General features: G+C 51.5%; 2 protein-coding genes across 3 annotated transcripts in view; both read right to left on the bottom strand.

Moving 5' to 3' along the window:
* taf1 (TAF1 RNA polymerase II, TATA box binding protein (TBP)-associated factor) overlaps window positions 1–16,559 on the bottom strand; it is a 31,487-nt gene extending 14,928 nt beyond the window's left edge. Inside the window, exons 1-23 of the mRNA XM_035527160.2 lie at window positions 16,271–16,559; window positions 15,796–15,910; window positions 13,263–13,386; window positions 12,905–13,021; window positions 9,973–10,098; window positions 9,627–9,862; window positions 9,056–9,277; window positions 7,871–8,179; window positions 7,384–7,570; window positions 7,045–7,152; window positions 6,730–6,897; window positions 5,737–5,864; window positions 5,448–5,555; window positions 5,016–5,189; window positions 3,283–3,456; window positions 2,974–3,078; window positions 2,484–2,684; window positions 1,991–2,132; window positions 1,065–1,195; window positions 896–976; window positions 667–816; window positions 413–532; window positions 1–23 (exon numbers count right to left, since the gene is read on the bottom strand). The exon at window positions 1–23 is cut by the window's left edge and continues 153 nt beyond it. Coding sequence (XP_035383053.1) covers window positions 1–23; window positions 413–532; window positions 667–816; window positions 896–976; window positions 1,065–1,195; window positions 1,991–2,132; window positions 2,484–2,684; window positions 2,974–3,078; window positions 3,283–3,456; window positions 5,016–5,189; window positions 5,448–5,555; window positions 5,737–5,864; window positions 6,730–6,897; window positions 7,045–7,152; window positions 7,384–7,570; window positions 7,871–8,179; window positions 9,056–9,277; window positions 9,627–9,862; window positions 9,973–10,098; window positions 12,905–13,021; window positions 13,263–13,386; window positions 15,796–15,909 — 3,248 coding nt within the window. The 5' untranslated portion in view covers window position 15,910; window positions 16,271–16,559. The remainder of the gene's footprint in view (window positions 24–412; window positions 533–666; window positions 817–895; window positions 977–1,064; window positions 1,196–1,990; window positions 2,133–2,483; window positions 2,685–2,973; window positions 3,079–3,282; window positions 3,457–5,015; window positions 5,190–5,447; window positions 5,556–5,736; window positions 5,865–6,729; window positions 6,898–7,044; window positions 7,153–7,383; window positions 7,571–7,870; window positions 8,180–9,055; window positions 9,278–9,626; window positions 9,863–9,972; window positions 10,099–12,904; window positions 13,022–13,262; window positions 13,387–15,795; window positions 15,911–16,270) is intronic.
* Window positions 16,560–17,274: 715 nt separating this feature from the next.
* Window positions 17,275–22,500, bottom strand: part of rhogc (ras homolog gene family, member Gc) — a 14,471-nt gene continuing 9,245 nt past the window's right edge. Inside the window, exons 10-12 of one of the 2 annotated variants that reach the window (XM_081718607.1) lie at window positions 22,488–22,500; window positions 19,563–20,148; window positions 17,275–19,311 (exon numbers count right to left, since the gene is read on the bottom strand). The exon at window positions 22,488–22,500 is cut by the window's right edge and continues 155 nt beyond it. In XM_081718607.1, coding sequence (XP_081574733.1) covers window positions 19,284–19,311; window positions 19,563–20,148; window positions 22,488–22,500 — 627 coding nt within the window. In that variant the 3' untranslated portion in view covers window positions 17,275–19,283. Of the gene's footprint in view, window positions 20,149–22,487 lie in introns of both variants that reach the window. The other variant, XM_081718608.1, reaches the window with a different exon arrangement.

Raw genomic sequence — 22,500 nt, 5'->3', positions numbered from 1 at the left:
TCCCAGCGGGAGAGCTTCTTAATCTACACACACACACACACACACACACAGTTATCATGCCTGATAATGGGTGATCTGTAAGGCAGTATTGATCAGTATTAATCGGTTATTGACAGTATTGACCAGTACTGATCGGTTATGGACAATCTTGACCAGTATGGATTGGTTATCAGCAGCATTGCTCACTATTGATCAGTTATTGTCAGTATTGACATTATTGACTTTGTCAACATTATTGATAGATGTTGATCAGTATTGCTCCATTATTGGCAGTATTGATTGGTTATTAGCAGTATTGATCGGTACTGATTGGTAAGGCAGTGTTGATCAGTATTGATCGTTATCAGTTGTATCGATCAGTAAGGCAGTATTGATCCATTATCGGCAATATTGATCAGTATAGATAGGTTACCTCTTCCTCTGGCACACCAAACTTGCGCAGGAGTTGTTTGGCGTTTTTGAGTGACAAGCGTCTCAGATCAGCGTCTGTCCCTGTGACTGTCTTCTTCACAGGTTGGGGCTCGCGCTCATCCTGACACACACACACACACACACACACACACACACACACACACACATGCATACATAGCCGTATCTGTGTGCACATATCCTGTGTGTGTGACAAAGTGTGCATGCGGTCCTAAATGGTGTGTGTGTGAGAGATACCTTCTGCTGGGTGGGTTTGTTTGGTACTTTGACGTAGCTGAACCCTTCTCCACAGCCTGTGGGGTCGGCGACCCCGGTGACCTCCAGTAGACATTTTCCCTTCATAGCTGCGATGAAAGCTCGCGTAGTGTTCCACGGAGCTGTGCGCACCTGCACACACACACGTTCAAATAACAACTCTCAGCTAGGGGCTCAAACCCAAACACCACAAGTGTTTCCCTGCAATGACCTCATCATCTATCTTCATCTGGAAGTCCTCCTCATTCTCCTCCTCCGGAGCAAAGAAAGACTTCTCACCATAACCTGCATCCTTGGAAAGACACACACACACACACACATTAGTGAGAGACGGAGGTGTGTGTGTGTGTGTGTGTATGTGTATATATGTGTGTGTGTACCTTTAGCCTCTGCTCTGCCACCAGCATGCTGTAGTAAGAGCAGCACTGTTCAGGAGAGACCACGGCCCTGATCTCCTCTTCTGTAGGCAGCCGAAAATCAGGCTTTAGGACCCACCAGTTAGAGTCCATACCTGAGTGAGAGACGGTGGGGGGGGGGGGGGGGGGGGGCAGAGACGTGAGCGATTATGAGTAAGAGAGAGAAAGTGCACACAATGAACCACTTTAATTACCATTAAAGCAAAGACTTCCTGCTTCTTGCAGGACCATCAAATATACAGGAATAGGGACTTGGGATGACAGGAAACTGTACCGTATGATTGGTTTGGCAGTTCCCTGCATCACATCTACTTTGCATAAAACTGAAAAAAATTCCAAATACACGCTGTGGAAATCCACCTGACCTACAGGAAAAGACTGACCACTTCTCGCTTCTGCTGCCCCCTAGTGTTAGCGCATGCTAAGTCTGTGTGTGTGTGTGTGTGTGTGTGTGTGTGTGTGTGTGTGTGTGTGGTGGGAGGGGCTTTAGAAAAAGGCTTGCCAGGTGATTGGATGGGGGAGTGGCTAAGCCTGACTACGGCAGTGCTAGCTGATCCTATAGACTGCCACTGAATGTGCTAAGCTAAATTGTCTGGAACCATACATGAGAGGAGATTTAATTAGGACTCTTGCGATTGGAGGGAAGATTTAATATCTAGTTGCATTCTCCTGTACGTCCTGTTCCTGTCTTACTTCTTTCCTGTCTTGTTCTTTGATCCTTCCACACGCACACAAACACACACCTGAACAGCGACGCATACTCACCCATACAAGAGTGCACACGCACACTTAAACATCTTCCCACAGAGGTTATAATAAGTTATAATATTAATAAAGTGGAAGAACCCAGGATCGTGTGTGTCTGTACACGTGCGTGAGTGTGTGCACACCCGTGCGTTTGAAGTCTGCACAGAGTTTAAGGCGTTTGCGAATGCTGCTCTCAGAGTGGGAGGGGAAGGCTTTCTTGATGTCCTCCATCCGAATACGTCGGGGCCGGTCCTTACTCTTCCAGAACAAACGATAGATGAACACCTAGAGAGAGAGAGAGAGAGAGAGAGAGAGAGAGACACATAAACAAACGAGCACTGCGAATGTAAAAAAGTGGGGGTTTTTGTCCTGATGGAGTGCAAGTTTTGTTTGAAGTGAGTGTGTGAGTTTTGACAGGAGTGTGTACGGAGTGCGTGTGCACGTTAGGAAACCTCAGATGTGTGTGTTGGCGCGTTTGGAGAGTGTGTGTGCGCGAGTGTGTTAGCTGTAGGAAGTCTCGGATGTGTGTGTTGGCGCATTTGAAGTGTGTACGGAGCGCATGTGCTCGTTACCTGTAGGAAGTCTCGGATGTGTGCGTTGGCGCATTTGAAGTGTGTACGGAGTGTGTGGTTTTACCTGTAGGAAGTCTCGGATGTGTGTGTTGGCGCGTTTGGAGTTGGGTCCTGGTACTTCGTAAAGTGGACACTCCTGCCCGACCACAAATATGTCCAGCACCTCCCGGATAAAGTAGCCGTGTCTGGTCCGGATGATCAGGAAGTCTGTCTCCGGCATCTTGTGCAGGTATATAGGAGCTCGGAACAGGTTGTTCTCAAAGGCCTGACGGAGACGCACACACACACACACTGTACTCTTCCTATAAGGACTAGTAGATGTTTGTGAAGAGTTTCTGGCGTTTCTGGCCCCTGGCGTCTGTGAGGAGGGAACACGACTACCCTCACACAACCCCACCAAGAAGAACCCCACCTGCCCCACCCAGGTCCTATAGTGGTAATGTTATACAACTGCTATTTTAAGAAAGCCAGAACTATCCCAAGCACATTTAGAAAACAACAGAATATAATGTGGTAATGTAATAGGGCGTGTGTGTGTGTGTGCGCAAATGTACCTGCAGCAGTTGTCCAGGGTGTAGTGAGCCCAGGAAAGGAGATGTGTGGCAGTACACAGTCTCTCCATATTTACAGTCAGGAGCACCGGGATCTTTACCTGGCTTCTACACACACACACACACACACACACACACACACACACACACACACATCAGAAGCTTCAGTCCCTTCAGAAACTTCATCACAAACACTTAGAGCTTCAGTCCCACTCACCGCCGCCCCCTGCTGGACCGGCAGGCTTACTGATGTTTGATATCGTCCTGCTCCAGCAAAGCTGTTTAAGCCCCGCCCCTGAATGTGAGACTCACTCTCTTGTAGTAGTTCTTGACTTTGGTCGCCATGCCGACTTGCAGAATGAGGGGCGGGTATTCCTCGCTGTACTCAGCCAGAATCAGGTCCCCGTCCTTCCCCGTCAGGTCCTGTGCCGTGCGCATGAAGAACATGTCACCTCCTCCAGACGCCTGACGCTCCTGCTCCCGCATCTGGAGAGGGAGAGAGAGAGAGGGGGGGGAGAGGGAGAGAGGGAGGGAGGGAGAGAGAGAGAGAGAGGGAGGGAGAGAGAGAGAGAGAGGGAGGGAGAGAGAGAGAGGGAGAGAGGGAGAGAGATAGAGAGAGAGAGAGAGAGAGAGAGAGAGAGAGAGAGGGAGGGAGAGAGATAGAGAGAGGGAGGGAGAGAGAGAGAGAGATAGAGAGAGGGAGGGAGGGAGAGAGAGAGAGGGAGAGAGGGAGAGAGAGAGAGAGATAGAGAGAGGGAGAGAGAGAGAGAGATAGAGAGAGGGAGAGAGAGAGAGAGAGAGAGAGAGAGGGAGGGAGAGAGATAGAGAGAGGGAGGGAGAGAGAGAGAGAGAGAGAGAGAGGGAGGGAGAGAGAGAGAGAGGGAGAGAGAGGGAGAGAGAGGGGGGGTGTCATTAAGAATTCTGTTAACTTTGATGTTATTACAGTTCACACCAGTAAATCAACATGTGTGATAAAGTGAGAGAGGGGAGGAGTGTAGAAGATCTATAGTCTGAAGATCAGCTATAGCAGCGATCCACACTGTAGAGTGAACTACAAAGAACAAAACCTCAAAGGGCAACCAGAAGAGAGGCAGAGAGTCTCTCTCTACCCCTCCCTCCCCCTCTCCTCTCCCTCCCTGGGCGCTACGACGTGCTTCTACGGCCCGAATGGACAGCGAGGTCTGCCATGTCCCGTGCTGACCTTACATACAGCAAGATAAAAACCACACACTGTCCTGAGTCCACAGTCAGCAGGATGTCCTGCTTTACCTCAGGAAAGGTAGGTCCTATACTGAAATGCACACCAAAACTAGAGAGGAACTGAAACACCTTTGTTTGGTTTCCAAACTCTTAGAAAGGAAAAGATAATGAAGGATGGCAGATCCAGACTGGAACGTTTTAGGAGAGAAGGACGGATGTCAAAGTCCCAACAACTTCAGGGCTGAAACTGGGGCCAGCCAGCAGCGTCTGGTCTAAAGGGGCGGGGCCAGCCAGCAGCGTCTGGTCTAAAGGGGCGGGGCCAGCCAGCAGCGTCTGGTCTAAAGGGGCGGGGCAAGCCAGCAGCGTCTGGTCTAAAGGGGCGGGGCCAGCCAGCAGCGTCTGGTCTAAAGGGGCGGGGCCAGCCAGCAGCGTCTGGTCTAAAGGGGCGGGGCCACCCAGCAGCGTCTGGTCTAAAGGGGTGGGGCCAGCCAGCAGCATCTGGTCTAAAGGGGCGGGGCCAGCCAGCAGCGTCTGGTCTAAAGGGGCGGGGCCAGCCAGCAGCGTCTGGTCTAAAGGGGCGGGGCTAGCCAGCAGCGTCTGGTCTAAAGGGGCGGGGCAAGCCAGCAGCGTCTGGTCTATAGGGGCGGGGCCACCCAGCAGCGTCTGGTTTAAAGGGGCAGGGCCAGCAGCATCTGGTCTAAAGGGGCGGGGCTAGTGGCAATGCTGGCGTGGATGGACATGAGGTAATGGCATTGATCACACCCAGACGTGTGATACACACACACACACACACACACACACACACACACACACACACACACACACACACACACACACACACACACCTTGGCTTTCTTCTTGATGTGTTTGAGCAGAGGCTGCACTGAGTGTGGGCCTGGCTGGGACAGAGCGCCGAACGAATACTTCTTCAGCGTGGGCCGATGGAACTGGCGCAGTTTCATGGGCCCCATGTGGGTGGGGAAGAAGGGCTGCCTCAGCTCCACCGCAGGAATGGAGTGCTGGAGAGAGAGAGAGGCTAGTCAGCGCCATGGCAACAGCTGACGGATACCTTATGCTTATTGTGATGTCGTTGCGCGTCATACATAGAGGAGACGTGGCTTGTGATGCTGTTGCGTGTCATACGTAGACATGTGGATTGTGATGTTGTAGAGGAGATCTGTACTCCAACACCATTGTGTACCATATGTAGAAATGTGTATTGTGATGTCATTGTGTATTATATGCAATTTTTCTGTATCCATGTTCTGTTGCCCTACCTGGATGATGTTGCCTCCAAACGTGCCCCTAAGTCCTTGCTGCTTAGGGTAGTAGAACTCATCATTGGACAGATTCCATGGATCTTTCACTTCTGGCTGGGACATGTTCTATAGAAAACCCGTACATGCGCACACACACACACACACACACACACACACACACACACACACACACACACACACAAACACACACTCCTCTTTAATAACCCCGCCCTCTTTAATAACTCGGCCCCCACCTGCTGGGGCTCCTCTTTAATAACCCCGCCCTCTTTAATAACTCGGCCCCCACCTGCTGGGGCTCCTCTTTAATCACTCCAGTCTTGCCCAGCAGAATTCGGCTTTTCTTCAGTGCCGTTTCTTTCTTGTTCTCTTTCGACGGAGAGTGAGACGTCCTCTCTTCCTTCTCATCAGGGATCTCTGTAGACACACACACAGAGAGACATCACGTTTGGCGTTTTGTTCATTTCTTTGTTGACAGTTTGCTCACAGGTGGTTGTTCTGGTGCCGTTGATGACTCCGCCTGTATGCTCTGGCGGGAGGTTTAATGTGATGTTTGTTCCTGCACTCGGCCGCCGGTCTTCTGTCATGGCCTACAGACTATTGGCTCCCAGCAGCATAACAAACTACTGATATGTCATGGTTTGGGTTAGTTTTCTTTCTGGAACAGGATCAGTAGCGGTGACCTGTCATTTTAGTTTCTGTGATATGTTTGTTTATGGTCAGTGAGGACATAACAGTTTATAAATGATCGCGTGCGAGTCTAGAGGGCATAACAGTTTATAAATGATCGCGTGCGAGTCTAGAGGGCATAACAGTTTATAAATGATCGCGTCTGAGTCTAGAAGGCATAACAGTTTATAAATGATCGCGTCTGAGTCTAGAGGACATAACAGTTTATAAATGATCGCGTGCGAGTCTAGAGGGCATAACAGTTTATAAATGATCGCGTCCGAGTCTAGAGGACATAACAGTTTATAAATGATCGCGTCCGAGTCTAGAGGACATAACAGTTTATAAATGATCGCGTCCGAGTCTAGAGGGCATAACAGTTTATAAATGATCGCGTCCGAGTCTAGAGGGCATAACAGTTTATAAATGATCGCGTCCGAGTCTAGAGGACATAACAGTTTATAAATGATCGCGTCCGAGTCTAGAGGACATAACAGTTTATAAATGATCGCGTCCGAGTCTAGAGGGCGTAATAGTGCTCATTGTTGTTGTTGAATCATGAATGAGCGGAAAGGCACCATGGAGAAAAAGTTGTAGGTTAAAGGTTCTGTACCCAGAATGATGTTCTCATCGTTGGGGTCAAGGGTCAGCACAGGGGGCAACAGGATGTGTTCCATGCTCTGGTCATCCCAGATGATGTTGTCTTCCCAGCGCCCATACACCAACTCCTCATTATCGATTGGAAAAATGGAATACCATGGAGCGTCGTCCTCATGAGAAACTACACACACACACACACACACACACACACACACACACACACACACACACACACACACACACACACACACACACACACACACACACACAGTAAGAACTTTGACCTTCCTTTTTAAAATGAAGAGTACAGAAAAGAAGGAAACTTCACCTTGTTGGTCATGACTGTGTTTGTCCCGTTTGGATCCGGTTATGGATGGAATTTTGACTAGAGGGGGCGGAGTCTGGGGCACCAGCTGGGAATTACTACGACTGAGACCTACACACACACACACACACACACACACACACACACACACCTTTGTTTTGTGTGCATATGTTGGTATGGCAGAGTGTGTTTGTGTGTGTGTGTGTGTGAAATTATGTGTGAATGTATTTTAGTGCGTACATACATGTGAGTGCTGTCTGTGTGTGTTGGGACCCTGCTGTGGTTCATAAGCGCATGTCTGTGTGTGTGTGTGTGTGTGCACGCGCGCATGCGTGCTCGGACCCTGCTGTGCGTTGTAAGCGTTGGCGTTGCGGGTCATGCTGGATGGCAGCCACCCTGCCAGACTGGCTCGCTGGGTTTTGGTGCCCTTGTGTTTCACATCCTCGCCGTTCCAGATGATGTCATCTTCCCACTGTAGCTGAGTGATCATCAGAAAGAGCTCGTCCTCCAACTTGGTTATGTCAACCTCCTAAAGTACACATACACGCGCACAACCGCACACACAACCACACACGCGCACAACCACAATTACATCACAATCAGCTCATATAATCCTTATAATCAAAAGGTGCTCACACCCCCCCCCTCCCCGACACATGCACACCCACACAGACGCACACACCCCCCCCCACACACGCACGGACGCATACATCCACCCACAGCGTCACAGATGCATACACCCACACCAAAGCACCAACCGTCATAGACGCACACATCCACCCACACCCACTCTCCAACACCACCTCCACATAGAGCCACCTGTCCTGACCTCCACTCTGGTGTCCTGCTCCTGGTCTTGTTCAGTGTCTGGGCTGTGTGTCGCGAGGCTTGCGTGCGCAGCGTCCGGCGGTTGTACGTGGGCCATCTCCGTGGAGTCTGTGGTGTCCGTGGCCACTTCCTGCCTGAGCCTGAAGCCGTAGCGGAAGCCGGCACCGTCCTCCGGGACGCCCAGCATGTCGTACCAGAGCTGGGCCGGACCGAACCGCCACTCCGCCACTCGAGGACGGCTCTCGCACGCCTGGTCCCCCTCGCCCAGGACCTGCAGGGACTTGCTCTCCACCGGAGCCATCATCGTAATCTAGGGACGAGGACACAGAGCCAGTCAGAGAGGGACGACAGACAAGCTGAAACATTTGATCAAATTCATCAAATTTACTTCGCTGAGTCTGAGATGATCCAGCCCAACTTGAAGTGTCTATCTAAAGATATGTATCTGCCTGCCATCGCACTCACACTCACTCGCACACGGACACGGGCACACACACACGGACACACACACACACACGGGCGCACACACACGGGCGCACACACACACACGGGCGCACACACACACACGGGCGCACACACACACGGGCGCACACACACACGGGCGCACACACACACGGGCGCACACACACACGGGCGCACACACACACACGGGCGCACACACACACACGGGCGCACACACACACACGGGCGCACACACACACACGGGCGCACACACACACACGGGCGCACACACACACACGGGCGCACACACACACACGGGCGCACACACACACACGGGCGCACACACACACACGGGCACACACACACACACACGGGCACACACACACACACACGGGCACACACACACGGGCACACACACACACACACGGGCGCACGCACACGGGCGCACGCACACGGGCACACACGGGCACACACAGGATATATTGCCCAGTTTCTAAACACCTTCATGCATTTCCCTCCTTATTATTATTATTATTATTATTATTATTATTATTTTGCTTCTTCTGCTTCTCTCTCTCTTTACTTCTTCCAGTTATCACTTCATATCAGTTACAGTTCTTTTCCATTTCATTATTACAACAGAATTCATAAGAAAGAGAGAGGGAGGTAGACAGAGAGACTGAATGAAAGAGAGAGGGAGGGAGGGAGAGAGAGAACCTGTATGCTTTTAGCGCTGCTTCATTACCTCATCATCTGACAGACATTGTTCTGGTGGTGGGGGAGGAGCATACTCATAGTCCCAGCCAGACTTCTTCTCAACCCCACCCTCAGGGGCATGTGATTGGCCATCTGCAGTGGGTGTGTCTGCATGGGTCTCTTTGTGTTTCCTCTTCCTTTTCCTCCTGGCACTGCGCCACACAGATGGCATGTTCTTCCCTGGCCCGAACAAACGCAGGAACCGCAGGACCTGGGGGGAGGGGGGAGAGAGAGAGCGAGAGGAGAGAGAGAGCGAGAGAGCGCGAGGAGAGAGAGAGAGAGATGTGTACATAAGTTTGTTTGCACAGGTTAAACCTACTTTCACTTGTAAAACTAATCTAATGTAACAGTTTTGAAGCTCTAAAACCAATGACTGTACCTTTAAGAGTGATTCTACACTACAGCATGAAGTCACTGACTGCACCTTTAAAAGTGCACGGCAGGATTAAACGTCCCTATCAGACTGCTACATGAACGCAGAGGGGGGTTCCATAAAACTCTTTCATCATCACTCAGTAAAGAGCTGTGTGTGTGTGTGTGTTTGTGCCCAACTTGATTACCTTGCCTGGCCTGAATTCAGGGAACAGCTCCGTAACCCCAGGTAGTGATTTAGCTGCGTCCTTCTTCATGATCCCAGCCAACGGCAGGGTGAGCGCACCTTCAGGTCCCACCCCTCCACTAGGTGGTGGCCGGTCACTTTCACTCTCACTGTCAGAGGAGCTGCTAAACTCCGCCTTCTCCCCCGCAGAGGGAGCAATTATAGAGGGCAGGATGATACCGTCTGCTTCATCAGCCACTTGGGGGGGGAATAAGGCAATTATAATAGAGCTGACATTACACACATCCACACACAGTTACACACATATACCTACACACACACTCATGGACCAGTGAGAGGTCTCTCACCATTGGTGGTCTGGCTGGGAGGGTCATCTTTCTTGGTGCTGATTGGCAGACTCGGTGGAGGTGGGGGCGGCATGAGTTTGGCATCGATGTCCTCACAGTCAGCATCATAGTCATCATCATCATCATCTACACACACAAACACACAGACAGACACAGATACATACAAACACACACATACACACGTGCGCACTAGCGTGTGTGTGTGTGTGCCTGCTCTGTGGGAGAGCTGTGTGTGTGTGTGTGTGTATACCTGCTCTGTGGGAGAGCTGTGTGTGTGTGTGCGCCTGCTCTGTGGGAGAGCTGTGTGTGTGTGTGTGTGTGTGTGTGTGTGTATACCTGCTCTGTGGGAGAGCTGTGTGTGTGTGTGTACCTGCTCTGTGGGAGAGCTGTGTGTGTGTGTGTACCTGCTCTGTGGGAGAGCTGTGTGTGTGTGTGTACCTGCTCTGTGGGAGAGCTGTGTGTGTGTGTGTACCTGCTCTGTGGGAGAGCTGTGTGTGTGTGTGTACCTGCTCTGTGGGAGAGCTGTGTGTGTGTGTGTACCTGCTCTGTGGGAGAGCTGTGTGTGTGTGTGTACCTGCTCTGTGGGAGAGCTGTGTGTGTGTGTGTGTGTGTGTGTGTACCTGCTCTGTGGGAGAGCTGTGTGTGTGTGTGTGTGTGTACCTGCTCTGTGGGAGAGCTGTGTGTGTGTGTGTGTGTGTGTGTACCTGCTCTGTGGGAGAGCTGTGTGTGTGTGTGTGTGTGTGTGTACCTGCTCTGTGGGAGAGCTGTGTGTGTGTGTGTGTGTGTGTGTGTACCTGCTCTGTGGGAGAGCTGTGTGTGTGTGTGTGTGTGTACCTGCTCTGTGGGAGAGCTGTGTGTGTGTGTGTGTGTGTACCTGCTCTGTGGGAGAGCTGTGTGTGTGTGTGTGTGTGTACCTGCTCTGTGGGAGAGCTGTGTGTGTGTGTGTGTGTGTACCTGCTCTGTGGGAGAGCTGTGTGTGTGTGTGTGTGTGTGTGTGTGTGTGTACCTGCTCTGTGGGAGAGCTGTGTGTGTGTGTGTGTGTACCTGCTCTGTGGGAGAGCTGTGTGTGTGTGTGTGTACCTGCTCTGTGGGAGAGCTGTGTGTGTGTGTGTGTGTGTGTGTGTGTGTACCTGCTCTGTGGGAGAGCTGTGTGTGTGTGTGTGTGTGTGTGTATATACCTGCTCTGTGGGAGAGCTGTGTGTGTGTGTGTGTGTGTGTATACCTGCTCTGTGGGAGAGCTGTGTGTGTGTGTGCGCCTGCTCTGTGGGAGAGCTGTGTGTGTGTGTGTGTGTGTGTGTACCTGCTCTGTGGGAGAGCTGTGTGTGTGTGTGTGTGTGTGTACCTGCTCTGTGGGAGAGCTGTGTGTGTGTGTGTGTGTGTGTGTGTGTGTGTGTACCTGCTCTGTGGGAGAGCTGTGTGTGTGTGTGTGTGTGTGTGTACCTGCTCTGTGGGAGAGCTGTGTGTGTGTGTACCTGCTCTGTGGGAGAGCTGTGTGTGTGTGTGTGTGTGTGTACCTGCTCTGTGGGAGAGCTGTGTGTGTGTGTGTGTGTGTACCTGCTCTGTGGGAGAGCTGTGTGTGTGTGTGTGTACCTGCTCTGTGGGAGAGCTGTGTGTGTGTGTGTGTACCTGCTCTGTGGGAGAGCTGTGTGTGTGTGTGTGTGTGTACCTGCTCTGTGGGAGAGCTGTGTGTGTGTGTGTGTGTGTACCTGCTCTGTGGGAGAGCTGTGTGCGTGTGTGTGTGTACCTGCTCTGTGGGAGAGCTGTGTGTGTGTGTGTACCTGCTCTGTGGGAGAGCTGTGTGTGTGTGTGTGTGTACCTGCTCTGTGGGAGAGCTGTGTGTGTGTGTGTGTGTACCTGCTCTGTGGGAGAGCTGTGTGTGTGTGTGTGTGTGTGTACCTGCTCTGTGGGAGAGCTGTGTGTGTGTGTGTACCTGCTCTGTGGGAGAGCTGTGTGTGTGTGTGTGTGTGTGTGTACCTGCTCTGTGGGAGAGCTGTGTGTGTGTGTGTGTGTGTGTGTGTACCTGCTCTGTGGGAGAGCTGTGTGTGTGTGTGTGTGTGTGTGTACCTGCTCTGTGGGAGAGCTGTGTGTGTGTGTGTGTGTGTGTGTGTACCTGCTCTGTGGGAGAGCTGTGTGTGTGTGTGTGTGTGTGTACCTGCTCTGTGGGAGAGCTGTGTGTGTGTGTGTGTGTGTGTACCTGCTCTGTGGGAGAGCTGTGTGTGTGTGTGTGTGTACCTGCTCTGTGGGAGAGCTGTGTGTGTGTGTGTACCTGCTCTGTGGGAGAGCTGTGTGTGTGTGTGTGTGTGTACCTGCTCTGTGGGAGAGCTGTGTGTGTGTGTGTGTGTGTGTGTACCTGCTCTGTGGGAGAGCTGTGTGTGTGTGTGTGTGTGTGTACCTGCTCTGTGGGAGAGCTGTGTGTGTGTGTGTGTGTGTACCTGCTCTGTGGGAGAGCTGTGTGTGTGTGTGTGTGTGTTGTGTGTGTACCTGCTCTGTGGGAGAGCTGTGTGTGTACTTGTGTGTGTGTGTGTATACTGCTCTGGGGAGAGTGTGTGTGTGTGTGTGTGTGTACCTGCTCTGTGGGAGAGCTGTGTGTGTGTACCTGTTCTGTGGGAGTTGGTAAGAGTCCCCCGTATTTGGGTACCTGCTCTGTGGGAGAGCTGTGTGTGTGTGTGTGTGTGTGTATACCTGCTCTGTGGGAGAGCTGTGTGTGTGTGTGTGTGTATACCTGCTCTGTGGGAGAGCTGTGTGTGTGTGTGTGTGTACCTGCTCTGTGGGAGAGCTGTGTGTGTACCTGTTCTGTGGGTGAGCTGTGTGTGTGTGTGTGTGTGTGTGTGTGTGTGTACCTGCTCTGTGGGAGAGCTGTGTGTGTGTGTGTGTGTGTGTGTGTGTGTGTGTGTGTGTGTACCTGCTCTGTGGGAGAGCTGTGTGTGTGTACCTGTTCTGTGGGAGAGTTGTAGAGTTCCCATGGCCTGTCTGTATTTGCGAGTTTCATCTTCGGCAACTTCACTGATATCAGAATAATCCACAGCATCTTCTGTGCTTTTAACCCAGCCTACACACGCACATACACACACAATTTATATACATGCATGCATGCATAAGTACACACAAAAATATGTTGGATCAACAACACTGGAGTTACATGTGTAATTTTACCATATAAAATGTCTTTTTTAAAATGAAACTACTATTAATTTGCTTATTTACTTTACAGGCACCAGCATAATTACACAAGTACATATAATGGCAAACAGGAGCAATCATAATGACCACTCGTGTGCGCACACACGGACCGTCAGCGTCGGTACTGCTTTGGTCCCGGTCCTGCTCGGCTGTGTCGTCCTCAGTAGCTGTGATCTCTGTAATGAGCGCGCCCAGACCCAGAGAGCCCAAACCAGCCAGGTGCTTCTTAGACTCCTGACACACAGGGGGAGCTTCACATTACACTCAGTACTTCTGCTTTTTCATCTGCCTCTCTCACCATCTGTCTCACTGTTTTGCATTCCTCTCTCTCCCTCTCTGTCCCTCTCATCCCTCCATTCCTCTCTCCCTCTCATCCCTCAATTCCTCTCTCCCTCTCATCCCTCCATTCCTCTCATCCCTCCATTCCTCTCTCATCCCTCAATTCCTCTCTCCCTCTCATCCCTCCATTCCTCTCATCCCTCCATTCCTCTCATCCCTCCATTCCCCTCTCATCCCTCCATTCCCCTCTCATCCCTCCATTCCTCTCCCTCTCATCCCTTCATTCCTCTCATCCCTCCATTCCTCTCATCCCTCCATTTCCCTCTCATCCCTCCCTCTCATCCCTCCATTCCTCTCTCCCTCTCATCCCTCCATTCCTCTCTCCCTCTCATCCCTCCATTCCTCTCTCATCCCTCCATTCCTCTCATCCCTCCATTCCCCTCATCCCTCCATTCCCCTCTCATCCCTCCATTCCTCTCTCCCTCCATTCCTCTGCCTCTCATCCCTCCATTCCTCTCATCCCTCCATTCCTCTGCCTCTCATCCCTCCATTCCTCTCATCCCTCCATTCCTCTCCCTCTCATCCCTCCATTCCTCTCAACCCTCCATTCCTCTCCCTCTCATCCCCCCATTCCCCTCTCATCCCTCCATTCCTCTCTCCCTCTCATCCCTCCCTCTCATCCCTCCATTCCTCTCCCTCTCATCCCTCCATTCCCCTCTCATCCCCCCATTCCCCTCTCATCCCTCCCTCTCATCCCTCCATTCCTCTCCCTCTCATCCCTCCATTTCCCTCTCATCCCTCCATTCCTCTCTCCCTCTCATCCCTCCCTCTCATCCACATTCCTCTCCCTCTCATCCCTCCATTCCTCTCATCCCGCCATTCCTCTCCCTCTCATCCCTCCATTCCTCTCTCATCCCTCCATTCCTCTCTCCCTCTCATCCCTCCATTCCTCTCTCCCTCTCATCCCTCCATTCCTCTCCCTCTCATCCCTCCATTCCCCTCTCCCTCTCATCCTTCCATTCCTCTCTCCCTCTCATCCCTCCATTCCCCTCTCATCCCTCCATTCTTCTCTCCCTCTCATCCCTCCATTCCTCTCTCATCCCTCTATTCCTCTCATCCTTCATCCCTCCATTCCTCTCCCTCATCCCTCTCATCCCTCCATTCCCCTCTCTCTCATCCCTCCATTCCTCTCTCCCTCTCATCCCTCCATTCCCCTCTCATCCCTCCATTCTTCTCTCCCTCTCATCCCTCCATTCCTCTCTCATCCCTCCATTCCTCTCATCCTTCATCCCTCCATTCCTCTCCCTCATCCCTCTCATCCCTCCATTCCGCCATTCCTCTCCCTCTCATCCCTCCATTCCTCCCTCTCATCCCTCCATTCCTCTCCCTCTCATCCCTCCATTCCCCTCATCCCTCCATTCCTCTCTCCCTCTCATCCCTCCCTCTCATCCCTCCATTCCTCTCCCTCTCATCCCTCCATTCCTCTCATCCCGCCATTCCTCTCCCTCTCATCCCTCCATTCCTCTCCCTCTCATCCCTCCATTCCCCTCTCCCTCTCATCCTTCCATTCCTCTCTCCCTCTCATCCCTCCATTCCCCTCTCATCCCTCCATTCTTCTCTCCCTCTCATCCCTCCATTCCTCTCATCCCTCCATTCCTCTCATCCTTCATCCCTCCATTCCTCTCCCTCATCCCTCTCATCCCTCCATTCCTCTCTCCCTCTCATCCCTCCATTCCCCTCCCTCTCATCCCTCCATTCCCCTCATCCCTCCATTCCTCTCTCCCTCTCATCCCTCCCTCTCATCCCTCCATTCCTCTCCCTCTCATCCCTCCATTCCTCTCATCCCGCCATTCCTCTCCCTCTCATCCCTCCATTCCTCTCCCTCTCATCCCTCCATTCCCCTCTCCCTCTCATCCTTCCATTCCTCTCTCCCTCTCATCCCTCCATTCCCCTCTCATCCCTCCATTCTTCTCTCCCTCTCATCCCTCCATTCCTCTCATCCCTCCATTCCTCTCATCCTTCATCCCTCCATTCCTCTCCCTCATCCCTCTCATCCCTCCATTCCTCTCCCTCTCATCCCTCCATTCCTCTCTCCCTCTCATCCCTCCATTCCCCTCTCATCCCTCCATTCCTCTCTCATCCCTCCATTCCTCTCATCCTTCATCCCTCCATTCCTCTCATCCCTCCATTCCTCCCTCTCCCTCTCATCCCTCCCTTCCTCTCTCATCCCTCCATTCTTCTCTCCCTCTCATCCCTCCATTCCTCTCATCCTTCATCCCTCCATTCCTCTCCCTCATCCCTCTCATCCCTCCATTCCTCTCATCCCTCCATTCCTCCCTCTCTCTCTCTCTCTCTCTCTCTCACCGTGTCCAGGACACTATCGCCCTCCAGCTGCCCATCCTCGTTAATGTTTCCGAACAGGAAGCCCGTTAAGTGGAAGGGCCGGTCCTGGTCCTCTTCACTGTCCGAGTCTGACATCCTGGACAATGGCAATCAACCAATCAGGAGTAAACCAGTGAAAACCACTCGACACTCTAGCATTTAGCGCGCCGTGTTTAAAACGAAACTCGCTCTGCTGGCATTTAACGTGTTCAGAAAGTCGTTAATATAACCGTAATAACGATTACCCTACTGTATAACCCCAGTCTTTGCGCCTCATATAACACTGGAAGAAACACGAATATGTTACAGAAGCTCAATCCTACTTCACGTTTAGTAACCTCGCTAACGTTACCTTACCATTTAACTCTCACAAAGCACAAACTTCGCTAATAGCAGCTACGTATTCTCATGAGCTACATAACTTTACCGTTTCACTTGTAATTGCAAACTTTCTGACCTGTTTTCCTGTTATTTCTGCGCAGCAGGCCTCAAATCCGCGGGCTATAGTTACAGGCCGAGCCGAGCCGAGGCGCTGTACAGCCTCCCCGCTACGAGCAGCGCGCCAACGTCTCAACAGCACACGTCTCCATTTGCACACAAAAAAAAACCATGCACAAAAAGGTTTACGTGATTGTAGTATGGACCGCGACCTTAATAAACCTACAGTAACTTAACCTTAACCGAAAAGCTCTGAATCGCAGCTAGCTTGTGTTTACTGCTTGCGCCGCGGGGTTTACTTCCGGTTCAGAAGAAACCCTTCATGTGGCGCCACCTGCTGGCCGGCGGTTTATCAGCACCGCGACGCCGTTTAGGCGAAACGGCTGCAAAAGAAGAAAGTTTTCTTGGTTTTTTCTTTTTTCCTTTGCCTGACATAATTAGTTTAGTTCGCTTTTTAAAAACTGCCTGGCGATTATTTACCAGTTGGTGTTCAGGTTCTGTAGGGGGTCATCGCCATGTCCTGTTCAAATCTGGACCACGACTGGAATTCCGGCTCAGGTTTGTAATTCAGTTGGTTAAATGAGTAATGCTGATGTTAGTGTTTGGCCACTTCTATCATCACAGAGGGAAAAAGCTGCCCTGTGACGACTACACTACAGCAGACACATACATGAAACTGAGACTCGCTAACTTGCAACTAAGTTGTGTGCAATCCTGTGTTGTTTCCCACCTCGTTCCCACCCAGGTGTGGAACATGACCGCACTACTTACAGCAGAACACACTCCAGTCTGGGATTTCCTAACCACTAGTGGTTTATTTTTGTACACAGGTATTCAAATCTCAGCCCTGAACATCCAGGAATTAGATATTCCACCCTTATCCCACAGCAGTATGAGTCTTTGATTATGAAACCCAGGACTGTAACTGAGGTCTGGATTTGGAGTCGACCGAATGTCCTAAACCCTCGGTCCCAGTCGCACCCACGTGAGATAAATTAAAGAAAATAAACAAGTGACCCACTATTTACCTTTAAAATGGGTTTTTATTCTCATGTTCACATGATGACACATGCTTCTGTTGTCATGACAACACTCCTCTTTAAAGTCCCGCCCCAGAATCTCCCAACTCTGTACGAGTGGTTGTCTTTTGTGTGCAAATGCAGCAGACGACTATGGGAAGACAGGGGCAGAACGGGCATTAATGGCCCCACTGACCCTAACCCTGACCCAGTGGGACGCGCCCAGAGAAGAAACGCTAACCAGGTACCGGAGCAGTGCAACAAGCAGCTCTATTTGTTACAGGATGGCAGTCGATATACCTGAAAATCAACTAGTGTGTGCGTGTGCAAATGGCCTGACTCTCACTATGCTTTGGGTTCCACTTTGTGATAAATAGTACACTCTTTTATTTGGCACCCTAGTTATAAAAAAACAACAACACGAGAGAGAGAGGATCCGGTCTTCAGTTGGGTTAGACGTCTGACCATGCGTGAGAAGACGAGTCTGTCTCCACGTCTCCCTCCCCACGCTCGCCCTTCCTCTCTCCTCTCAGCGCAGACCACACACACCAGGTGTCCAACAAGCTCACTCCCCGTAGCCCCGCACGTTCCCCAGTAAGGTGTCGACGGAGGCCCGTCCTTCTGAACCAGTACTAACCCATTAGCACCACTGTTGCAGGCGTACTGGGAGCAGAGTTGGAGCGCAAGCACCAAGTGTCTGTGCAGTGGTGAGAATGCAACACACATGCTGCAGTGTGGACAGGCCTGGTGTGTAAACACATTCACACGTGGATTTCTGAGACTGAAGTGCTTGTGCGATGCACACTCTGTAGTGTGAACAGAAATCTATGTTGTTTTTTCCCCCAGCTCTAATTAGGGCACTGGCTCACGGCGTAATGCAAACAAATAGATCTAATGGTACGTCATCAACGTTTTTTGTTTTCTGACCGGTTGATGGCGTACATGAGTTTACATTTACGTAAATGTAAAATTTACGCAGTTTACATTTAAGTCATCAGGCATACACTCTTATCCAGAGTGCATATATTTATCATGCGTGTGCTCTCTGGGAATTCAACCTATGACCTTGTTGTATGACCTTACTGTAACCCATGACCTATAACCTAACTAACTGCTCTATCAGGCGGATGCAACAGGAGAACACTAGTTGCCATAGCGATCTCTCATCACCAGCTCGTACATCAGAAATGTTGTAGTGTAAAGTTATTAATAGAACAATGAAATATTTCCTAGCAGTAAGGCAGCATGAAGAATATGTAAACACTGAGATCTCCATGCTGACAGCAGAACAGTTCAATCCATTCCTCAGGGACACAAATCCACACCATGTTTTTGGCTCTGCCCCCAGCTTCCTGAGCCAAGCCAGTAAGAACACCGCATATCTGGCATGGCGGGAAACCATGGACCGGCTAGACAGTCCCACGCCCAGTTACTACACGCCAGGCAGACACGTGGGGGTGTAAATTACCTGTGGCATGTCGTGTCAAGAACTGCTTGGCCATCTAAAACATCGGGTTTCACAGACCTGCAAAGAAGTCTGAAACGCCCATGAAGATCAGAGGATCACAACCGCTCCCAGATCAGGCATACGGGGGGAGGATTGGTTGAGTCTGAAGGCACATGGGGGGGGGGGGACGAGTGTTTAAAAAGCACTTTCTGGTTCTGAAGGCACTCGACTCTTGACCAGAGATGTCAAACTTCATTGGTAGGTCATGACATCTTCACGCAGGTGACATCATTAAGGCAGGACTGAGGATTGGCAAATCAGAGACAACCCCACGTTACAACCGAAACATAAAGCTAGTTGGCCTCAGCTCTTTGGTGACCAGGCTTGAAGCGGGCCAATAGGAAGCTTCAAAATACAGTGACATTATAAGGGGGAGAGGGCACAGACTCCAGGGCGGAATCCAATCAGAATGTCCAGGGCTGAAGGACAAGTGTCCTTTCCTCTCGGGTTCCAACTATGCAGGCTGATGTGTTGGTTCTGGACTTGTGGACATCTGCTGTCCGCACTCACAGCCTACCTTTTATCTTACGCATCCTGTGTGTGTGTGTGCGTGGAATTTGTGTACACACACACACACACACACACACACACACACAGAGTCAGCCTCTTCTCGCAATGAAACAGTCTGTGTTCCACCAATTTGGCTGTGCATTCATACACACATACACAAGTTACTGTATGAATACAAAATTATAGTGAAAAACACTATACAATAAGAACAAAAACCTCACATTTGTACACACACACACACACACACAAAGTCTGCTGGTTATAAGAGCACACACTTTTTGGCGTGTTTCTTGGCGTTGGGGTAGAGCACGGCTCTGACAGCCTCCTGGAACACCTCGCGGACCCCCTCCTGGAGCAGGGCGGAGCACTCCAGGTAGCGCACGGCCCCAATGCTCCGCGCCAGCGCGGCGCCGTGCTGGGCCGTGGCGGGGCTCAGGCCCTGCTCCCGCAGCCTCTCCAGGGTCTCGCGGTCTGAGCGCAGGTCCTGCTTGGTGCCCACGAGCAGGACAGGCACGCCAGGGCAGTGGTGGCTCACCTCCGGGTGCCACTTGTGACGCACGTTGGCGTGCGACGAGGGGCTGACCACGGAGAAGCAGATGATGAAGACATGAGTCTGGGGGTAGGACAGGGTCCGCAGGCGGTCATACTCCTCCTGGCCCGCCGTGTCCCACAGGTTGAGGCTAATGGCGCGCCCGTCCACGCACGTCTGGGTGCTGTAGTTGTCGAACACGGTGGGGATGTACTCGTCCGGGAAGGCGTTGGTGGTGTAGGAGATCAACAAGCAGGTCTTCCCCACCGCGCCGTCCCCCACAACCACACACTTAACCGTCTGCATGGCCGGGGTAGCACTGTGCGCTCTACCTGTGTTTGCGTGTGTGTGTGCGTGTGAGAGAGAGAGAGAGAGACAAACCGTGTCAGAGCAACAATGAGACAATGATTGGGATTTTTGCGACGCTATTAAGGCTCAGCGCAGTAACCTTTTAGAGCCCGGTAGTTCATGCATTCTCGTTAAAAACGGACACTTTCGCTTTTACGGGCTGCCTCGCGGTGCTGCTGCTGCTGGCGCGTCGCTTTAAGCTCGCGACCTTCCGGGCGAGCTAGCCAGGTTAGCCTCGGGGCACGCGAGCAAAACCCACGCAGTCCGTGAGAACAAACGCGTCGCGGCGCTCGTGCCGCTTCGCACCCTCACCCCGAACCGGAGCCGAGCTCGGGCTGCGGCGCGCGGCCAGCCGGTGAACGGGTTTGACGAGCCTACGTTACGTCTCCCCGGCGGCTGTAATTAACGCGAGCATGCTAGCGTCAGCTAACGTTACCCCGCGAAGGACGCTGACGCGCCAGCGGACTACGAGACACGTGCGAAGCGGCACCAAAACATCGGCACGTGTGTTTATAAACGTTACGGAACGTCCACAAAACGCGTGAAAGCGGAATAAAGCCGCATCCTCACCGACTCTCCGGCGACTCGCGCTCTCCCGTTGTCCCACTCAAACGCACATCCGGGGATTCACGCAGACTGTCGGACACGCCCATGACGCAAAGCACTGTGGTTAATGTTGTGCCGTCTTTGTGTTAATAAAAATATATTTCACGTTTAGGTCTTTCTTCCTCTTTACGTACGTAAATTAGCGCCTGGAGAATAAAGGAGAAGTCATGGAGGTGCTTTCTTCATTCCTGGAAAACAGACACTGTGAACAGACAGCTAACAAAGCCTAATTCATACTGGAGTACTTGTTCTGACTGTCGTCATTTGTGTGTGTGTGTGTGTGTGTGTATATATGTGTGTGTGTGTGTGTCTATATATGTGTGTGTGTGTGTGTGTGTGTGGTTACCCCTGTAACTGATGTAATGGGGGGGGGGGGGGGGTACTCACTCTAAAACTGATGTCCTGGTGTGTGTGTGTGTGTGTGTGTGTGTGTGGTTACCCCTGTAACTGATGTAATGGGCTGGGGGTGGGGGGTGTACTCACTCTAAAACTGATGTCATGGTGTGTGTGTGTGTGTGTGTGTGTGTGTGTGTGTGTGTGTGTGTGTGTATATATATATATATATGAGAGAGAGAGATGCGCAGACATCCAGTGACTGATAAGAGTTGCACTCTCTGGTACAGACTGAGGTCATCTGAGGCCATCCTCAGTGTGTTTCTCACCACTTACTGTCATCAGATCAGTAATCCAACTGTTCACGCACCGAGCAGAGCCAGCTATTCACTCTCAGCAACACCCGACTGGTACAAATGAATTCCTTCATTTATCTGAAGGTGGGTTTACCAGGCAGTGGCCATGGTGAGCTCCTGCAAGAGTCTAACCCTGAACACGTTAAATCCTAACGGCTCACCTCCTGGATGTTTATCCTGGCTTCTTCAACCTCATTAGTTGATTTGCCTGATGGACAGATCTAATAAACATCAGAGACTACACTTTCACAGGTGTGTGTGTGTGCCTGTGCTGTTTTTGTGTGCTACGCATTGTGTGAGTGTGTGTGTTTCAACGATGTGAAGTGTCGCTCTCTCTGAGCAGAGAACTTTAGCCATCGAACACATAGAGGTGTGCAAAACTCGTGGCAGCCTCGATCTCTCTGACACGTCTCTCTCTCTCCCTCCTCTCTCTCTCTCTCTCCCTCCCTCCCTCCCCTCCCTCTCTCCCTCCCTCTCTCTCTCTCTCTCTCTCCCTCCTCTCTCTCTCCCTCTCTCTCTCTCTCTCTCTCTCTCTCTCTCTCTCTCCCTCCCTCCCTCCCTCCCTCCCTCCCTCTCTCTCTCTCTCTCTCCCTCCCTCTCTCTCTCTCTCCTTCTCTCCCTCTCTCTCTCTCTCTCTCTCTCTCTCTCTCTCTCTCTCTCTCTCTCTCTCTCTCCCTCCCTCCCTCCCTCCTCTCCCTCTCTCTCTCCCTCTCTCTCTCTCCCTCCCTCCCTCTCTCCCTCTCTCTCTCTCTCTCTCTCTCTCTCGCTCCAAATGCCTTTGATGCTGTGTGAGAGAGAGAGAGAGAGAGGGGGACAGAGGGAGAGAGAGAGAGAGGGGGACAGAGGGAGAGAGAGAGAAGGAGAGAGACACAAAGAGAGAGCGAGAGAGAGAGAGGGAGAGACACAGAGAGAAAGAGAAGGGTGAAAGAGAGATAACCATTTCAACACATGCCATCAGCTCTAGCAGAATGACATAGTGTGTGTGTGAGATTATGTTTTTAGGAAGAGTGTGTGTGTGTGTTTCTTACCTGTGCAGCTTTG

This window comes from Electrophorus electricus, chromosome 8 (assembly GCF_041902795.1).
Source record: "Electrophorus electricus isolate QZ-2024a chromosome 8, ASM4190279v1, whole genome shotgun sequence".
Taxonomy (NCBI): Eukaryota; Metazoa; Chordata; class Actinopteri; order Gymnotiformes; family Gymnotidae; genus Electrophorus; species Electrophorus electricus.
Note: the sequence above shows the minus strand (reverse complement) of the source record. Positions and strands in the feature narration are given on the sequence as shown.